Source organism: Schistosoma haematobium, chromosome 3, assembly GCF_000699445.3.
Source record: "Schistosoma haematobium chromosome 3, whole genome shotgun sequence".
Taxonomy (NCBI): Eukaryota; Metazoa; Platyhelminthes; class Trematoda; order Strigeidida; family Schistosomatidae; genus Schistosoma; species Schistosoma haematobium.
Genome location: NC_067198.1, coordinates 1,414,314 through 1,434,468, shown reverse-complemented (window position 1 = coordinate 1,434,468; position 20,155 = coordinate 1,414,314). Strand labels below are relative to the sequence as shown.

General features: G+C 35.3%; 2 protein-coding genes across 3 annotated transcripts in view; both read left to right on the top strand.

Annotated features, from left to right (window-relative positions):
* The first annotated feature begins 4,456 nt into the window (after positions 1–4,456).
* MS3_00004769 (uncharacterized protein) lies at positions 4,457–19,990 on the top strand. The gene is made up of 2 exons (XM_051212742.1): positions 4,457–4,913; positions 11,178–19,990. Exon 2 carries the CDS (start codon positions 16,405–16,407, stop codon positions 17,194–17,196), a length of 792 nt encoding a protein of 263 aa, XP_051068651.1. The 5' UTR covers positions 4,457–4,913; positions 11,178–16,404; the 3' UTR covers positions 17,197–19,990.
* GAS2L1_1 (Growth arrest-specific 2 like) overlaps positions 5,130–20,155 on the top strand; it is a 52,102-nt gene continuing 37,076 nt past the window's right edge. For both annotated transcript variants that reach the window (XM_051212738.1, XM_051212739.1), the window contains exon 1: positions 5,130–7,206. In XM_051212738.1, coding sequence (XP_051068649.1) covers positions 5,908–7,206 — 1,299 coding nt within the window. In that variant the 5' untranslated portion in view covers positions 5,130–5,907. The remainder of the gene's footprint in view (positions 7,207–20,155) is intronic.

Sequence of the window (20,155 nt, the reverse complement as noted above, 5' to 3'; positions counted from 1 at the left end):
TAACTGTTGACATCAGTAGCACATATCACAATATGACTGACTGAATGACTGACTTAGTCTAGAGAATGTCTTCGTGATTCCAAATTTTGTCTGATAAGTAAGATTTAAGATAAAAGTAAATATAAGTTGAATTCGGTATTCCAAATTTGAATATAATAACAGTTAAGTATATCTAGTATCTGGGAATTGGATTATTCAAGATGTGCAATATTTATTAACCTTCATTGTTATCAGCGTGACATGAACATTAACTATGTATGTATCCATAATCTATTACGCAATTCATGTCGTAGTGAATAAATACTCAGATGGGAATAACCACTTTATATATGGGACATTTTAAATATAATCATATGGAACGTTGTCGTAAGTGAAAACACCCATTGGGTTCAATGGTTAGGTTAATCAAGTTAATTGACAAAAACATAATTTCTTACTTACTTGCTTACTTATGCTTGTTACTCCCAATAGAGCATAGGACGTCGACCAGCATTCTCAAATCCACTCTGTCCTTAGCCTTCCTTTTTAATTCTATCCAATTATTGTTCATTCTTCTCATGTCTGTCTCCATTTCTCGGTGTAATTTGTTATATGGTTTTCCTCTTCTCCTTTGAACTTGAGGATTCCGATTGAGGGCGTGCCTTGTGACACAATTCGGCGATTTCCTCAGTGTGTGTCCTATCCACTTCTAATACTTCTTCCTGATTTCCTCCTCTACTGGGATCTGGTTTGTTCTCTCCCACAGTAGATTGTTGCTGATAGTGTCTGGCCAACGGATCCGAAATATTTTGTATAGACAAGTGTTAATAAACACTTGTATCTTCTGGATGATAGCTTTCGTAGTTCTGCAAGTTTCCGCCCCATACAGTAGAACTGTCTTGACATTTGTATTGAAAATTCTGACCTTGGTGTTTGTTGACAGTTGTTTTGAGTTCCAGATGTTCTTCAGTCGTAAATATGCTGCCCTTGCTTTGCAGATCCGCGCCTTCACATCTGCATCAGATCCACCATGTTCATCAATGATGCTGCCCAAATATCCAAAGGTTTTTACATCTAAATTTTCTCCGTCAGTTGTGACTGGATTAGTGATACTGTGTTGTATCGGAGAATCTTGCTTTTCCCTTTGTGTATGTTGAGACCTACTGCTGCTGAGACTGCTGCTACACTGGTCGTCTTCTGCTGCATTTGTTGTTGCGTGTGCGATAGAGTATCATTCTTTAAATATGAATAGGACTGAATGAAAACACTTTACGTTGATTGTATAGTAGTCAACTTAAGAATTGGATTCAGAAAAGTTTCGGTTATGTGGGATTCAATCGATTTTCACTCTGTCGATCGTAAATACTTTAATTCACTTTTGAAAGGAGTCTTTAGAGCTAATGGATTAGGTCTTTTGACCAAGGATTCAAACGGATTTGTTTTATACTGTAGTAGGGAAAGTTCTATAAAGGTTAGTTTCTCTATCAACACTACTTTTTACTGTCTCAGCTGATTCGATCGTTGGTAGAAAGTCTAGAAAAGCAATAGTACCATCACATTCCTCATCTCTTAGCAAAAGCATTGCTAGATAAAGTTCGAAAAACTTGCCCAGTAAATTCAGTACCCCCATACTTAGTTCTTAGTATTGTGTAAGTACCATCTGTGTAGTGACAACAGAATATGTAATCGATTTATTTGTACTAACAATCCATTATAGTAAGATTTTGTCCTTTTTTTATACCCATCTATAGAACTTTTTGTTTTTGCTTACAGATTTTTAAAATGAACTTTTATAGTCATCATACTAATATTGATGAAAGGATCACAAGCTTTAGGATCAATGTAAAATGTTCCGTCAACCTATCAACAGATCAATATTCAAAGGATTGTGAATATCATTTTGAGTTAGATAGAAGTCTCCTTGCAGAAGTCTAGCTGTCTAGGCTTTGAATTTGAATTCAATCAGCTGTTGTATGGTTATTTCATTTGACTGAAAAGTTTATCTAACTCTTAGAGACCTTCAAAAGCTATCTTTTTCATTTCATTCATAGTATATGGTTCTAATATTTTTTCTGTTTGATTGGATGTGAGTACGACTTAATACCTTCTAGTAATCATCAGGGTAAAGAATAGTTTCTGTTACATTCATTTACAATATCTACAATACTTTTCACTTTTTGTTTGAGATCATGAACCGAATGATGTTAGACTACCACTGAAAACCTGGACGCACTAGATGACCGTTTCGTCCTATTGTGATACTCCTCAGCAGCGTGCATCCACGATCCCACTCGCGAGATTCCATCCCAGGGTTTTTAGTCTCGCGCGCGGACGCTTAACCTCTAGACCACTGAGCTCGCCGGCATCCAACGGTGTTCATGTCTAACTTCAACCAATCCACGAAATTACGCGACCGGCATCCATTGTACTAAGGTGGATACCTGTCTCTACTCGTCATGGATTAGCTCCACTGGTCATGGCTTCTCACTAAAACTACGAGAATTCCTTCACAAAGCTAGTCACTAGTGAGTATATGGTTCATGATCTCAACCAAAAACTTAATAATCCCCACAACCCTATACTGATAATTTTTTCACTTCAGTGGGTCATGTGCTTCAATCCAGATGTTTATTATGGATATTTAATGAAGCTCAATTCTTAACAAACTACAATCAATTAAACATTGTATTCAAACTGTTGTATATGAATTATTGAAACTTCATGATTGTTTTTCATCGATAACACCAAATTAAAGTAATATTACTGCTCATTCATTCCTTACCGCGTGAGATCGATAGATTCTGGGTTCGAATCTCGTGAGGCGGGATCTTGGATACGCACTATTGAGAAGTCCTACAATAGGACAAAATGGCCGTCGAATGCTTTCAGGTTTTCCATGATGGTCTAGCTTCAATTGACTCATGATCTCAATTATTAAAGGTATTGATTATTAAATTCGATTGTAAATTCTACATATTTGTGCACAGGCATAATGATTAACTGATACAAAAGCACTATTTCTTTGCTAAATTTTCATGTTTGTAAATTATTTATTCATCAGTCTATTTCTTTGATAATAAAGTTGACTTTAATAGTTGAATCCACGAGCCAATCTAATGTAGACCACCACTGAAAACCTCAAAACACTGGATGGCCATTTCGTCCTACTATGTGACTCCTCGAAAATGCGCATTCACGATCCCACAGTAAGAACACCGGAAACCATGACCTCCATTCACACGCACAAACGCCTAACCTGTAGACTACTAAGCTGGTGTTCAACTGTGTTAATGCTTAACTTCAATCGATCCATTTATTTATGTAATATATTCCTCTACTTCTAGTCCTTATCTAAGGCCCAAATTATCAGAATCATCTATTTATAGAAGTATTGGGAATACATTTATCTTTGTACCTCTATGCTCTGGTCAAATAGGCAAAGTGATAATTCACTTATTATAGTTACCAATTAGTTCTGAACAGAGATTACTGAGAGATTTATCGAATTGATTGAAAATCAAGCGAAAGAAGTATTTCTCAGTACAAAGTAGGTTTAAATTTTCTTTTCCCGCACTTTGACATAATATTTCATAGTCGAACGGGTAACTGTTATTGAAAAATACAATTAGTAATAAGAAAGTTCATTATCATCATCAATAACGGTTGTTCAGTTTTCTAAAAATTTCCTAGCTAGAAATAGAATTTATTTGTGTTATAAGTTGTGACCATATATCCTATGAATATATAATGGAATGATATCGCCAATTAAAGAATAGTGATTTATCAACTGGAACAATGACGCACAAAATGCGTACGAACAGTGTAGACTGTTCATCGGTCCTTCTTCCGGCCTAGCCTTGACTATTGAGTCCAGAACAACAAATTCATATGTGTCGGACTACAAGCAGTTATAACTTGAGCATTACGGACCACGCTCTCACGTCACTAAAACAACCCAAAACACTAGTTCCTTTTCAGATACCTCTAGATCAACCCTTCTACAATGTGGCAAACCAAGAAGTCAGAACTGTCCTCATACATCTAGCAACACTCAACATCACTCGATTCATAATCAATACTCCTAGTTACAAACACTGGATTTATTCACAGAAACCATTCACAATTTACACATCTCATACATAACTATCTCTAATCTTGTCAATCATAATGAATTTATATAATTAATCTCTAGTTTATTATCAAGTCATTTTAACACATTGCATTTCTTCGAAATACCAAATAAATAAACGATGTTAAATCGTGATAATCACGAGGTTGTCAATCAGTTATCAACGTGGAACCTAACATAGAAGAAGGTTGACACAAGTTGTCATATCACGTTTGCATTGCATGATAAGATAAAATCAATACTATTTATACATATATTTGTACCAAAAGTACTAAGAGTAATGTAGAAGTAGTAGTGGTAGTGGTACTAGTAATAGTAGTGGTACTTATAATGAGTAGTATTAGTATTAGTAGTAGTAGTAGTAGTGGGGGTAGTACTTAGAATGAGATAAAAATAGGCAGTAAGAATAGGATAATCTTGTTAGTATGATTAATTTGTAAAGTACTTTTTAAACTTGTACAACAGTTTATTGAGTACTTTGAAAGCACTTACAGTAAGAAAACAATTTGACAAATAAGTAGGATTTTCATTCGAATTCTGTAAATCTCTCTTGAAAGAAAAACATAAAGTTTCCTTACTGTTGTGATTTTATTCCTGACTAGTTATCATGTGATTTATTCATCAATCGGAATACGACTTATACAATCGTAACACTGTGTCACATCAATCACATATTGATCGGCATGAGTTACCTAGCATCCTTATTAGTCACTGTTTCTTGAGTAACCCTGCATGTTCAGTTCAGAACAGTGATCACAGCCTCACAGTGACATGCATCATGTATTTCAAACATACTGGGTTTATCATACAGAAGTGAAATAGACCACATCACACCATGAAATACAAACTAACATTTATACGAGATCAAGTGAAAAGGTGGCTGTGAATGTGTGAAACTGTAATGAATAGACTGGGTATAACTCAAGAATGATAAATCGTATCATAATAGTTCATGGATCAAAATGAAGCTTATAATAAGAGGAATATGAATATACATAGTTAAGTTACAATAAAAATATATGTTTTGTATTAATCCATAAATAGATTCCTACAGTTACTGTCCAGTATTCTCGTTAGGATATATCAATCTGTTGTAAACGAAAAACTATGAACAACTATTGTTTTCTATTTAATCGGTGAGACTACAATATATGGACGACCTTTGAGCGACTCTAGACTGATCTTGAGAATGTGCACCTGATAACTAGGACCAAATAAGTATTATCAATGAATGCTAGGAATTCGAATTATAATTTATAATTGACAGAGTTTACATCATGAATTGACATTAGCTATAATGCCAAGATTGAATATCGCGCCAAAATCCAACACCTATTATCTCCATAAATCATAGTGTCACTTATTATAGTCTACTACCAATCTGAGTATATATAGATTCAATCCATTAAATGAAATCCTTCAATATGATTGGATTGAATTGACCTTGATAAACCAATAAAAATCCATAAAAAAATAATCATTTAAACCAATCATAATTGAAATCATCAATGCGTGGGATGATATGAATGAAATAAATTCAAATTCTCTAATATGATTGGTAGATTCAAATTATTTATAATATTGAATTTCGAAAAGACTCATTCATTAAAAAAAAAGAGTAAATAAGGAAGTACCGTCGAATGCACATGTACTGGGTTGATTGATCAAAACTGGAATATTTGTACTTTATTTACTTTATTTATTCATTAAATATGTTTATTATATTGAATGTCATTGAAATGTGATACATTTTTTTTCATAGAATGATTCATTTAAACATTATGAAATTAGATTAGAATATGGATCGATTAAATTGTCTAAATGGAATACATCAACGAGCATTCTCATTACCACCAGATAATTATCCATATAAAACAGAACCTATTTCAATGAATAATACAAATATACCATTCAATAAATTAAGTGATGATCATGTCAATCATGAAAAACATCATGATGATTCATTTATTTCCAATGATGATAAACAAGATCCAACAGATAGTGAATTAATATTACAAGAAACATTTAATAATTTTGATATGATAACACGTCAATTTATGGGATTATCATCTAGTTTAAATAGTTTAAATACAGATGATGATAGTGGTTATGTTCATACATCATTTGGTAATCATAATCAATTAATTGATTCCATTTATTCTAATACAAATACTACTAATACTACAACATCTGAAGATTCAAGTAGTATAAGTTTGAATAATAATAATAATAATACTAATAAAGATGAATTATTATTAGTTATGATTGAAGATTTAGTTGATTGGTTTAAACAAATGTATCCAACTATGACTAATGGAATGAATTCAGATAATTTTTTTGATTATTTATCCGATGGTATTCTATTATGTCATCATGCAACTGAATTACATCATCGTTTAGCTTTAGAAACTAATCAATCAATTAATCATTCTAAATCTATCCCATTGCATAATATACGTATTAGTGGTATACAAGTTACATTACCTAAATCTAGTCCAATTTATCAAAAATATGAATATCATCATCATCATCATCATCATTCATCTAATGCGATCATTAGTTTTATATCACGTAATAATGTATCGAATTTTTTACAATGGTGTCGTCAACTTGGTATGTATAATTCAATCTTATTTGAAAGTGAAGATTTAGTATGTAAAAAAAATCTACGTAATGTTATTGTATGTTTATTAGAATTAGCACGTCTTGGTAATTATATTCATATGTGTATACCAGATATTGTTAAATTAGAAATAGAAATTGATAAACAATTAACTAATGAATTCAATCAATCAATTAATCAATATTCAATCAATTCAAACAATCATCATCATCATCAAAAAATCAATAATAATAATAATAATAATGATAAAAATCAATTATTATATTATCGATCCAATTGTTCAATAGGATTACGTAAACAACAACAAGAAGATAAGAACATTTCAATGAATAAAACTAATCAACATACATTATTAGATTGTAATAATAATAATAATAATAATAATAATAATAATAATAATAATAATATGAAGAAGGAGAAACAAAAACAGGAATTAAAACGTCCAATTGTTGATTTTCGTTCATTAGATGAATTAGTAAGTTATAAATATATGATAATATATATTCACTTGGTATTATTTAGCTTGTATCTTCCCATTGAAGTTTTAAGACTGATCAATTGATCAGTCTGTTTTATTGGCATATGTGCATATTGTGCGTATGCCAATAATAGACTGATCAATTGCAGTCTTAAACCTCAATGGGAAGATACAAGCCAAATAATACCAAGTGAATTTAAATTCATTCCATTGCACAAACAAGTGGTTATCAGGATCTCAGTAGCTGAGTGGCATTTGAAGCGAATGGTACTGGGTTCGAGTCCCAGAGTGAACATCAACAAGTCTGAGATGCAGGTATATCCGGCCGACGAGTCCCAAATAGGACGAAGTGACGCGCGTCCTGGATTCCACTGCTAGCCACTATTCATCATGTATGGCACGTTAATTTACCTTAGACGAATATCTACATTAGATTCCCTTCCAGTGTCTATTCTATAGGACTTCAACACAACTCAGATCAAGAACATGTGATTAACCTGACCAGAACGTAAATATATTTCAACACCAAAACCCAACATAATCCAACAACAATGAAGCAATAATAAGGAAAGAGGAATATATAACTCACCTAATACCTGTCAGACTATCTATATGTCTGACTAAGTAGACAACCAATTATTACACCTTTCGCTCACACATTAGATTCTAACAGTTGCCATGCCCTATACCCGTCAAAACATATCAACCAGGTCTGTTGTGAGATAGTAACTCACTGAAGACAATGATGGATGTGTCGCTCAATTTCGTGGATTAGCTAAAGTTAGACATTAACACCGTTGGATGACGGCTCAGTGGTCTAGTGGTCAAGTGCTCGCGCGCGAAACCGGTAGGTCCTGGGTCGGAATCTCGCGGAGTGCGGGATCGTGGATGCGCACTGCTGAGGAGTTCCATGCTAGGACGAAGCGGCCGTCCAGTACTTCCAGGTTTTCCATGGTGGTCTAGCTTCAATTGACTCATGATTTCAATCTGTGAAAATTCTAAAATCTCCACAAAGCCCTTCTGATAAAATTATAATACAGAATTTACCTTATTAAATATATAGATATAGTAAACAAAGATGTATAATAGCTAGTAATAGAATATAGAATGTATGTTTCGTCCTATTTATAACTCATCAGTTTGATATGTTTGTATTTTAAACTTGAGATTAATCTTGGGACTCGAACTTAGTAATGTTTGCTTTAAATATCATTGTATTATCCATTTAACTATTGAGTCCTGATAACCAGTTACTTGTGAAATACTTACTTACTTACTTACGCCTGTTACTCCTCGTGGAGGAGCATAGGCCACCCACTAGCACTCACCATCCAACCCTATCCTGGGCAATCCTTTCCAGCTCTTTCCAATTGTTATTCATCATTTTCACATATCTACTTCTATCTTCCGACGTAACGTGTTCTTTGGCCTTCCAATTTTCCGTTTCCCTTTAGGATTCCAAGTCAGGGCTTGCCTCGTGATGTAGTTTGATGATTTTCTTAATGTGTGTTCTATCCATTTCCATCATTTTTTCCTAATTTATTCTTCAGCTGGAAGCTGGCTTACTTGGTATTGTTTAATTGGGAAGATTTAAGTAAATAATACCAAGTGAATATAAATATTGGTTCAAAAAGACATTGAATACATATATGCCACACTTTATCATTTAATATATGTGAAAGTTTGATCCACAAGGCAGATACAGTCGCATAGTAGCTGGCGACTAACAATGGGTTCATATGTCATTTGTTCCCTCAGGATCCTGGAATACATGTTCACCATTGATATGGAATCAATATCTTCCAACTGCCCTACATGAATCTTGCGTACCCACCATTCTGGTTAAAGAGCCAAATATTCACTTTTTGTGTTGTCAGTTTCGTAAACAACAGTAGTGCTGCGAGAAGGCGGTGATTAGGACTTCCCTGACAATGGCTGTATACACGTGGATATTATAATAATTTAACAGTTGAGATCATGAATAAATTGAAGCTAAAACACCATGGAAACCTGGAATAACTGGGAAGCCGTTTCGTTCTATTGTGTGACTCCTCAGCAGTGCACATTCACAATCCCGCCTTGCGAGATTCGAAGTCAGGATCTATCAGTTACGCACGCAAGCGCTTAACCTCTATTGGTTCAAAGAGACATCGAATGCATATATGCCATACCTTATCATTTGATTTCTACGAAAGTCTAATTCACAAGGAAGTGAATGAACGTAAGGAAATGAAATCCCATGGTAGCCTGTGACGAGCAATAGATTCGTACGTCAGTTTTTCTTTCAAGATCCTGGAGCACATGTGCACCACTAGTTTGGAATCAGGATTTTTCAACTGCCCTAAGTGGATCGGTTAAAGTGCCGGATATTCGCTTTTTGTTTTCTCAAGTTCGTAAACAACACCTCTACCACGAGAAGGCAGTGAGTAGGATTTTCCTGACACGTAGCCATATGATAGCATGTAGAAAGGAAGTACGAACTATCCCCACCCTCAACAGTACCAGGGCATTTGGCCTCTATTCATAATTCATTTAATGGAAATTTTTGTATGTATAAATCGTTGATGAAATTAATGAAAGGTTTTTTCATTCTGCTATATATCCAATTGAATACAGTATGTGTTCAGTCTATCCAATTTACAAATTATTAATTGAAATGAACATTTCATTTATGTACAATGCTGAATAGATTATCCGAAAGTGATGGCTTGGAATTGTGTCTTGAATGAGATTTTGTTATGGATTCTTCTAACACCATTAGATGCCAGCTCAGTGCTTCATATGTTAAACGTTTAAGTACGATACTGAATGTCCTGAGTTTGATTACCAAGTTCATGCTTATGGATGTATATTATTGAGTAGTAGTTGTTATCACAATGAATTGACATTAGATGGAGAATCACTCGGAACTAATAGGTCCTGGGTTCGAATTTCGCGGGATCGGCACGTGGATACTCACTACTGTGAAGTCCCATACTAGGATGAAACAGCCGTACAGTGGAGAAGATTTGTAGCTCAGGTGGATGATTTTGATGGAATTTTGTTCTGTGAGCTGGATGGTTTGATCGTGGAGCTTTCATCGTTCTTCTGAACGACATCATCAACACAAACTTCAGATAGAAGTGAAGTGTTCGAATTTCTCCATATGCGTTTCACAGCTTGTTCTGTACACCTCGACGTACAGTGTTTCCAAGTTTTCCATGATAGTCTAACTTCAATTAACTCATGAATTCAATTATGAAATCATAGAAGTGATGAAAATTTGTAAAATAATCTATCAACATGGAAACTGTTTCTTTTTCTTATCATCCATCGTAATTTTTGTTGTTGTTGTTGTTGTTGTTGTTGTGGATAATCGATCAACTTCATATATTCTTATTATAGTGAAAAGGAGAAACAATGAGTCATTTCTATTTTCTATGGCCAATGGTACTGTTATGTTCGTTAAAGCATGACAACTGACCTGGACAGTATAGGTAGTAAATACAAATATGCTTCTTTGTATTTAAGCAATGTTGTATATTTATTATAAAGAAAGTTAAAATAGAAAGATTAGACATACTCATAACATGTTTTAGTAATGTGTTAACCATTATGGTAGTTGTTAAATGACGGATAACTTCTGAGAATTGTTAATGGATTCATATTATATATAAATTCTTATTGTGTAATTGTTAAGTAGCTAGACTATCTGTAGATTCATATTCCTCTTATTATAAGCTTCATTTTGATCCATGAACTATTATGATACGATTTATCATTCTTGAGTTATACCCAGTCTATTCATTACAGTTTCACACATTCACAGCCACCTTTTCACTTGATCTCGTATAAATGTTAGTTTGTATTTCATGGTGTGATGTGGTCTATTTCACTTCTGTATGATAAACCCAGTATGTTTGAAATACATGATGCATGTCACTGTGAGGCTGTGATCACTGTTCTGAACTGAACATGCAGGGTTACTCAAGAAACAGTGACTAATAAGGATGCTAGGTAACTCATGCCGATCAATATGTGATTGATGTGACACAGTGTTACGATTGTATAAGTCGTATTCCGATTGATGAATAAATCACATGATAACTAGTCAGGAATAAAATCACAACAGTAAGGAAACTTTATGTTTTTCTTTCAAGAGAGATTTACAGAATTCGAATGAAAATCCTACTTATTTGTCAAATTGTTTTCTTACTGTAAGTGCTTTCAAAGTACTCAATAAACTGTTGTACAAGTTTAAAAAGTACTTTACAAATTAATCATACTAACAAGATTATCCTATTCTTACTGCCTATTTTTATCTCATTCTAAGTACTACCCCCACTACTACTACTACTACTACTACTACTACTACTAATACTAATACTACTCATTATAAGTACCACTACTATTACTAGTACCACTACCACTACTACTTCTACATTACTCTTAGTTCTTTTGGTACAAATATATGTATAAATAGTATTGATTTTATCTTATCATGCAATGCAAACGTGATATGACAACTTGTGTCAACCTTCTTCTATGTTAGGTTCCACGTTGATAACTGATTGACAACCTCGTGATTATCACGATTTAACATCGTTTATTTATTTGGTATTTCGAAGAAATGCAATGTGTTAAAATGACTTGATAATAAACTAGAGATTAATTATATAAATTCATTATGATTGACAAGATTAGAGATAGTTATGTATGAGATGTGTAAATTGTGAATGGTTTCTGTGAATAAATCCAGTGTTTGTAACTAGGAGTATTGATTATGAATCGAGTGATGTTGAGTGTTGCTAGATGTATGAGGACAGTTCTGACTTCTTGGTTTGCCACATTGTGGAAGGGTTGATCTAGAGGTATCTGAAAAGGAACTAGTGTTTTGGGTTGTTTTAGTGACGTGAGAGCGTGACTTCAGTGCCCAAGATACAACTGATTGAGGTGGGTCATACACGATCTTGTTGTAAGTTTCTTCTTAGCTCCGCATTTATTGGAACCTTACCCCCGGAGACGGAAATCCGTGAGGGAAGGAGTTATGTGCATTTTTAGAGTCGACCCTTTCTAACAACACCCCTCCTTGTGGGAAGGCAGAATCGCTATGATGGTGGTTGCCTGAAGGAAACACCTTACTGCTGTCACACCTCTGTACATTCAGCAGTACGACTTCGCCTTCCGACCTAAGGTTTGCTGCTTTTAGTCTTACTGCTCTTCAACAGACCTGTCTGGCATGGTAGAACCATGAGGGACGATTGTTCCAGCCAGTATAGCTCAATTGGTTCATCACGATAGGCAAGTCCGACCATCATGTCAAGGTAGCAGCAACGATCGGGACAGTGAGCATTGTTTGTGATGCGTTTCTCCCCTTCTAAATGCAAGTTTTTGCTTCGGGACTGGCCTGTGTCAATACCTGAACTAAGGATAGGCAGTGAAGTAGTCGAACGCTTATCTTAAAAGTCTGATCAACCGTAATGAGTTGGTTTCTGACAAAATCTCTGCACGGATTCAGAAAACTCGTTTGGCTTTTGCTAACTTACGTCAGTTATGGCGAAGTAGAGATATCCATCTATTAATTAAGGGCCGAGTATACTGCGCAGCAGTTCTTTCTGTTTTACTTTAGGCTGCGAAATGTCGCCAGTAAGAGTAGAAGATATTCGTAAGCCACTAGTATTTGACCACAGATGCCTTAGAAATATAGCTTGCATCTGCTGGGATCACCGGATAAGTAATTGTGAGGTTAGACGCAGAGCATTAAGGAACGATGGTAAATCAGTGTATGTGGTTGTAAATCTTCATCAATTAACATGATTGAGCTACGTCTTACTTATGTCTGAACACTGTTTACCACGGCAGGCAATGCTGACTAGTGTTGGAGACGGATGGAAGAAAGTCAGAGGCGACCAAACCAAGATTTGGCATCAGTCATTTAGGTCACTAACTTCTAGTTTGAGCCATGTTGGTAGATGCAATCTACTTGGTTGGGGTCCACGTGACTGTAGTAACCGATGGTCGGAGACTCTATATGACATGACTCAGAATCGATCACAGTGGTGTCGTTGTATACACTCTTCGTCTGCCCTTAAACCATGAGATTAAAATTACTTTATATCTTTCTTTCTACCAACTAATTCTTTCTTCCTGCATTATGTACTTGTATGCACTCTTTCTTTTATAGATTACCACGATTGAAGTGACTACTTCTATGAATTTGGTGTTCATCTTGTTGTGCTAATGAGGTACAGCAAATTGGACCGAAGGCCTAATCTACAAGGCAGTGTAGCGACGTAAGGAGATGCGGTCCCATGGTTGCTGGTGACCAATGACACGTTTATATGCCATTTTTCCCTTACGATCCTGGAGTCCATGTTCACCACTGATTTGAAATGAGGGTTTTCCAACTATTCCAGGTAGATCCTCCATATCCATCAACCCGGTTAACACACCGGACGTCCGCTTTCCCCCCTCTCAATTTCGTAGACAACACTCCCGCCACGAGAAGGTAGTGAGTAGGATGCACATTAATTAGAGTAAAAAATATTTTAGCTGGAATGAAAACCATTTCTCACATCATAACTTCAATCTTTATTAACAAAATATATAAGAAGATGGTTGAAGACAATTTAGAAATGATTTTTTATTATTGATTTTATACAATTACATTCCTTACCCTTAATACTTTAATCTGATTGTCGATTTTTAGCAAGATTTTTTTTCTATGGGATGGGGTTGTCAACCGTGCTCTTTTATCCGGGCTTGGGACCGGCAGTAACTCTAGAAGAGTTACAGGCGAAGTTCTTACCTTTAATGAATTCATGATATTATAAAAAAATTTACATCAAAAGATAAATTTATGATAATATCTATGGTGCCTTCTTACTTAAATGAAGCCTGAATTCAAATAGGCTATTTATAATTAAATAATTTCAACATCCAACAGACAGAACTCTAAACAATTAAGCTATTAAACAATTTTTACACACATTTATATCAGTGTAAAACATCCTTCTGTACTTGTCCATACTTTTCATGTTTGTTTCCGATTCCCGACGTAGTGTGTTCTTCAGCCTTCCTCTCTCTTTTAAGATTCCTTTCAGTATTCCAAGTTAGGGCATGCCTCATGATGCAGTTTGGTGATTTCTGTAATGTATGTCGCATCCACATACAACGTCATTTGCTAGTCACCTCTTCAGATGGAAGCTGGTTTGTTCTCTATCACAGAAGGCTGTTGTTGATGGTACCTGACCAACGGACATTCAGTGGCTTGTGTAGACAACTGTTTGTAAATATTTGTACATGTTTGTTATGGGTTGTGGTACTTCCTCATGTTTCATCTCCATACAGTGGAACTGTCTTGACCTTCTTATTCAAGATCTTGATTTTGATGTTTGTTGACAGTTGTTTTGAGTCCTATATGTTCTTCACCTGTAGAAATACGGCGCTTGCTTTGCTAATCTTCGTCTCTACATCTGCATCCGATCTTCCTTGTTCATGGATGATGCTTTCCAGATACGTGAAAGATTGCACATGTTCCAGAGCTTGTGCATCAAGTGTGGCGTTCTCCGTGTTGTATTTGAGGATCTTGCTTTTTTCGTTATGTATGTTGAGGCCTACTGATGCAATCAGATTAAATAAATTAAAAGGCCAACCGCAAACTAAATATGATCATATCGAATAACTGTTTTGTTCTAGTTCTCAACGTTTAGCTTTATGTGACTGAGTCTCACAAACACACACCTGCCTATTGTTTCGAACTAATGATCTGTAGATTATGTGAAGAACTTGATATTTTTAGACAATTAGATCGTGATCTAAGGTTTAACTTTCAATCATTTCTGAATGATATCCAGTATTTGGTGATTTTAAATAAGTTCTTCACTGAATATTAGTCTATGATTAAAAATTAACTTCAATTATACTCAAAGGAGTGTGTCATAACTTTTCACTCATTCACTGAGATTTAAAATTAATACAGATGATTTAGAGGTTAAGCATTCACATGCGAGACCGAAGGTATTAAGTGTCAAATCCCATACGCGGGATCGTTGATGTACACTGTTGAGGAGTCTCAGTATCCCGTTCAATGTTTCCAGGTTTTCAATAGTGATCTAACATTAATCTATTCATGTTATCCATTTATTTCACATGTATCAGTAGGAGTTTTGTAGATATTATAGTAATTTTAATAGTTGAGATCATGAGTCAATTGAAACTAGACCACCATGGAAAACCTGGAAGCACTAAACGACCGTTTCGTCCTACTGTGGGACTCCTCAGCAATGCACATCCACAATCTCACCTCATGAGATTCAAACCCAAGACCTATCTGTCTTGCACGCGAAGATTTAACCTCTAGACCATTATATCACCATTTCATCATATCACAATGTTTAAAATTAATTAGGTCTGTAAATTTTTCTTTCATAATAGACATTAACCATTTTTATCGGAAGGGGTTTTGTGGAGAGTTTAGTAATTTCAATAGTTGAAATCATGATTCAATCGAAGCTAGACCACCATGGAAAACCTGGAAGCACTGGACGGCTTTTTCGTTCAAGTATGAGAATTCTCAACAATGCGAGGGGAGGGCGGCATCGTTGATACGCACTGCTGAGGAGTCCCATACTAGGATGAAACAGCCGTCCAGTGCTTCTAGGTTTTCCATGGTGGTCTAGCTTTGATTGATTCATGATTTCAATTACTTACCATTTTTCTTTTGAATATTCACCTTATCAACTATTCTAATTAATGTATATACTGTTATCAATAACTTGGTTATTGTTAATCTGATTATCTTTATGTTTATATACAAAGGAGTACAATTTAAGTGACTCATCAACTAACATGTGTCCTTTTCTAATTCATTAGACAAAGAAAGATTATACACATAAATATACATAAATGTGACAATTAAGTACATAGATTGTATTGAAGATAGATACAATGTGTATGTATGTTGTATGTGTGTTAGGTTATAAGGTCAACTTGTCAAAATGTGGGTCCTTTTAAAATCTAGAAGAGTAATACCCTTTGTATTACATTCACATTAGACATGTATTGTTTTCTAATGTTAACTTGCAATGATAAATAATAGATACCATACACTGGAATGTAATAATAATGGTATAGATATTTTGAAAGGTAGTTTATCAATTACAACATGATTGTGTGTATCTATTACATTATGTTAAGTAGTCCGGTTTTGGTTTGATGCACGGTTCTGTACAAGCTGAATACACAGAGGTAAACAAGCAAGTGAAGAAGAGCATCAAAACTGAAAAACATAAATATGTGGAAGATCTATCAATGATGGCAGAAAAGGCTGCAAGAGAAGGAAACATGAGACAATTGTATGATACAACAAAGAAACTCGCTGGAAATCACCGTAAACCAGAACAACCCGTGAAAAACAAGGAAGACAAGGTAATCACCAACATTGAAGAACAACGAAACAGGTGGGTAGAACACTTCAAGGAACTCTTGAATCGACCAGCTCCACTGAACCCACCCAACATCGAAGCAGCACCCACGGACCTCCCAATCAATGTTGGCCCACCAGCAATTGAAGAAATCAGCATGGCCATCAGACAAATCAAGAGCGACAAAGCAGCGGGACCAGACAACATTCCAGCAGACGTAGCACTAACTGCAAAGATACTCAACATTCTCTTCAGCAAGATTTGGGATGAAGAACAAGTACGGACAGACTGGAAAGAAGGACACCTAATTAAGATACCAAAGAAAGGTGATCTCACCAAGTGTGAGAACTACAGAGGTATCACTCTTCTCTCAATACCAGGAAAAGTCTTCAGCAGGGTATTGTTAAACAGAATGAAAGAATTCGTAGGCGTCCAATTTCTAAGCCAACGGACTGGATTCTGTAAGGATAGACCAAGTAGAACGAAAGGGCAGTCAGGATTCCACTGGTGGCCGCAACCCATCTCTGCTTATCGAGGCAATCCTCACAGGATGCTCATATGCCAACAGAGATTAATGATTTAAAGTCCCAAACCATAATAGGATAACTCAAAGAATCAATACATACGAATTAAAAACGAACATTATTGTGTCCATTTATAAACATCATTTGATAGTCTCCTTTAGTATAACCTATGCACACGATAGTTACCTATATTAATTGCACTAATAAATCATGTTGATTGAATGACCATTAGGAAATGATTTAACCAACAAGAGTTAGGAAGATAGACGCTTTTATTGATTTAGTATTAGCCTACAAATATGTTTACAAGACCAGTTAATTAGATTTTGTAAAGTCAGTCAGTGGAATAGCTCAATTGTAAATGGTGACTTCCCGTACATAACATGACCTGTCAAAGCATATAAAGCCTTTGAATTAAGGCAATATCGAGGCAATACACACAGTATGCACATATGCTAATAACAAACTGATCAATTGCAATCTTAAACCTCAATGGGAAGATTCAAGCAAAACAATACCAAGTGAATAATGATGATTAGTTACAAATCAGATGTAATGGAAAATCGAAAAAAAAACTATTTATGACCAATACGACAGTTAGAATGATTGAAAGTGAATAGATTATATAACTTTGATGAATTCAAAAGAGGGTTTCATTAAAGTCTATAAAGTTGGCCGATAGATAATGTTGAAAAATTCAGCTGAGATGAGCCTTTCAACAGATCTGCTTGTATAAAGAAAAACTGGAGTATAAGTGTTCATCTTCATTAGTGTCGTTATCACCAATGCTTATAATATTTTTGTTAAACCTACTCACCAGACACTTGGGTGTGATATATATTCTAAGAAATGATACTTCCCGGTTGCTCAACTCAACGTAGGTGGAGTGGGGTTCCGACATGGAACTTAGAGCACGAAATTCAAACGCCTTAGTCACCGAATCATTGCTTCACTCTCACAATTATAAATATACCGTTTAAGAGGGTAGTTTCACTTCAGCCTAAAGGGAAACCAAAAGCCATGTTTGACTTTTACAATTTAAATAAAATGACTCAGCTCTGTGAAGCAGACTCACTTGTATCAGGAGCCATACTGTAGTAAGCTATTATCGGCTCCGGGTAGAATCAGATCACCAACCTTTCGGTTAACAACCGAACTTGTTAACCTATTGTGCCACAAAAGTGCACCATTGACATATACATTTCCACTGGTTGTTTTACTAAATTTCTGACACTTTTATTCAGTAATAAACTTGGAGACCCCGGTACTATTCATATTTCTAAGTTTACTAAATATTTAGATTACATATTGTTAGACTCTTCTACTATATAGGAAAATGTGATATTTTCCACAACAGAACACTATAGAAGTTAGGTTTCTAGGAATGTTTTAAATTACTGTATCCAATATTAGTGATTAAACAATAACAATCTGAATTAAGCCGATTCCCAGAAGGCGGTGAACCCCAAACGCCCTGGTACGGCCAAAAGTGGGGAGAGCCAGCTCTCCCTCGCAGAATGCTCTCACATGGCCACGTGCCTACAACCGCTGACAGGGAAGTCCTACTGTTGCCTACGAAATTGAGAGGGAGAAAAGCGGACGTCTAGTGCGTTAACCGGGTCGGTGGATATGGAGGATCCACCTAGGGGAGTTGGAAAACCCTCATTTCAAATCATTGGTGAACATGGATCCCAGGATACTGAGGGAAAAAATGGCGTATAAACGTATCATTGGTCACCAGCTACCATGGGACTACATCTCCTTACGTTACTCCACTGCCTTGTGGATCTGACCTTTAGGTTGAAGGCTCTGAGTATGGCCCCCTAAGAAAACCACCTGCTTCTGTTTGGGCAGCCGGGCAGTATCCCAGCCCTCACATAAATCGAATAATTTATATGGTGCATATCTGTTTGGTGCCTCCTTGTACCAATTTTTATGTGTTTGCATAATAATTAAATAATAATATTGTATATATGAGATTATTCGTTTATCATTCAGTAGAATTACATTCTATCAACATATATCAATTCAATAGATTAGTTCCAAAGTTCATCTATTTGCATGTCTTATTCAATTGAAACTGTTCATAGTAATTAAGATTAGATTCTTTTTTTTAATCAATCAATCAATCATTCATTCAATTAACCAATCAATTTTGAACTATGTATTTACTAAAATAAGACTATCAATCGAGAAAGTAGTAATTAAGGTAAAATAAGTACCTGAATGTAATATCATATTATAACATACACGTCTATACACGTAATGTATATACATTGTGTAGATGTATTATTCAAGCATGATAATACAGTGAATTATATTATTGATTGAGATCTTGAACCGATTGATGTTAGACTACCATTTAAAACCTAGTAACACTGAACGGCTGTTTCATCCTATTGTGAGACTCCTCGGCAGTGAGTATTCACGACCCCACTCGCGAGATTTGAACCATATACTGGTAATTACCATGTACTCATTAGTGACTAGCTTCGTGAGGGAATTTTCGGAGTTCTAATGAGAAGATGTGACCAGTGGAGTTATTCCGTATCGGGTAGAGACAGGTATCTAACTCAGTACAATGGAAGATGGTCGCTTAATTTCGTAGATTGGTTGAAGTTACACATTAACACCATTGGATACCGACCCAGTGGTTTAGTAGGTTAAGCGTTTGCGCGCGTGACTGAAGGCTCTGGGTTCGAGTCCCTTCGGCGCGAGATCATGAATGCGCACTGCTGAGTAGTCCCACAATAGGACGAAACGGCCGTCCACTGCTCACAGGTTTTCATTGGTGGTCTAACATTATTCGGTTCAAGATCTCAATCAGTCACTTAATAATCTCCACAACGCTATACTGATAATTGCATTATTATTATTATTATTATTATTATTATTATTATTATTATTATTTAGTTTTTAAAAAGTGTATTTCGTCTTTAATTCCAAAATAGTTTTCATCAACTTCTCATAATGAGTTAATGTCAATTCTCGACATAAGGGAAAAAACTGTCTTCAAGT

Excerpts from the sequence above, each read along its gene's own strand:
- MS3_00004769 (XM_051212742.1), top strand. The coding sequence starts at position 16,405 with ATGCACGGTTCTGTACAAGCTGAATACACAGAGGTAAACAAGCAAGTG.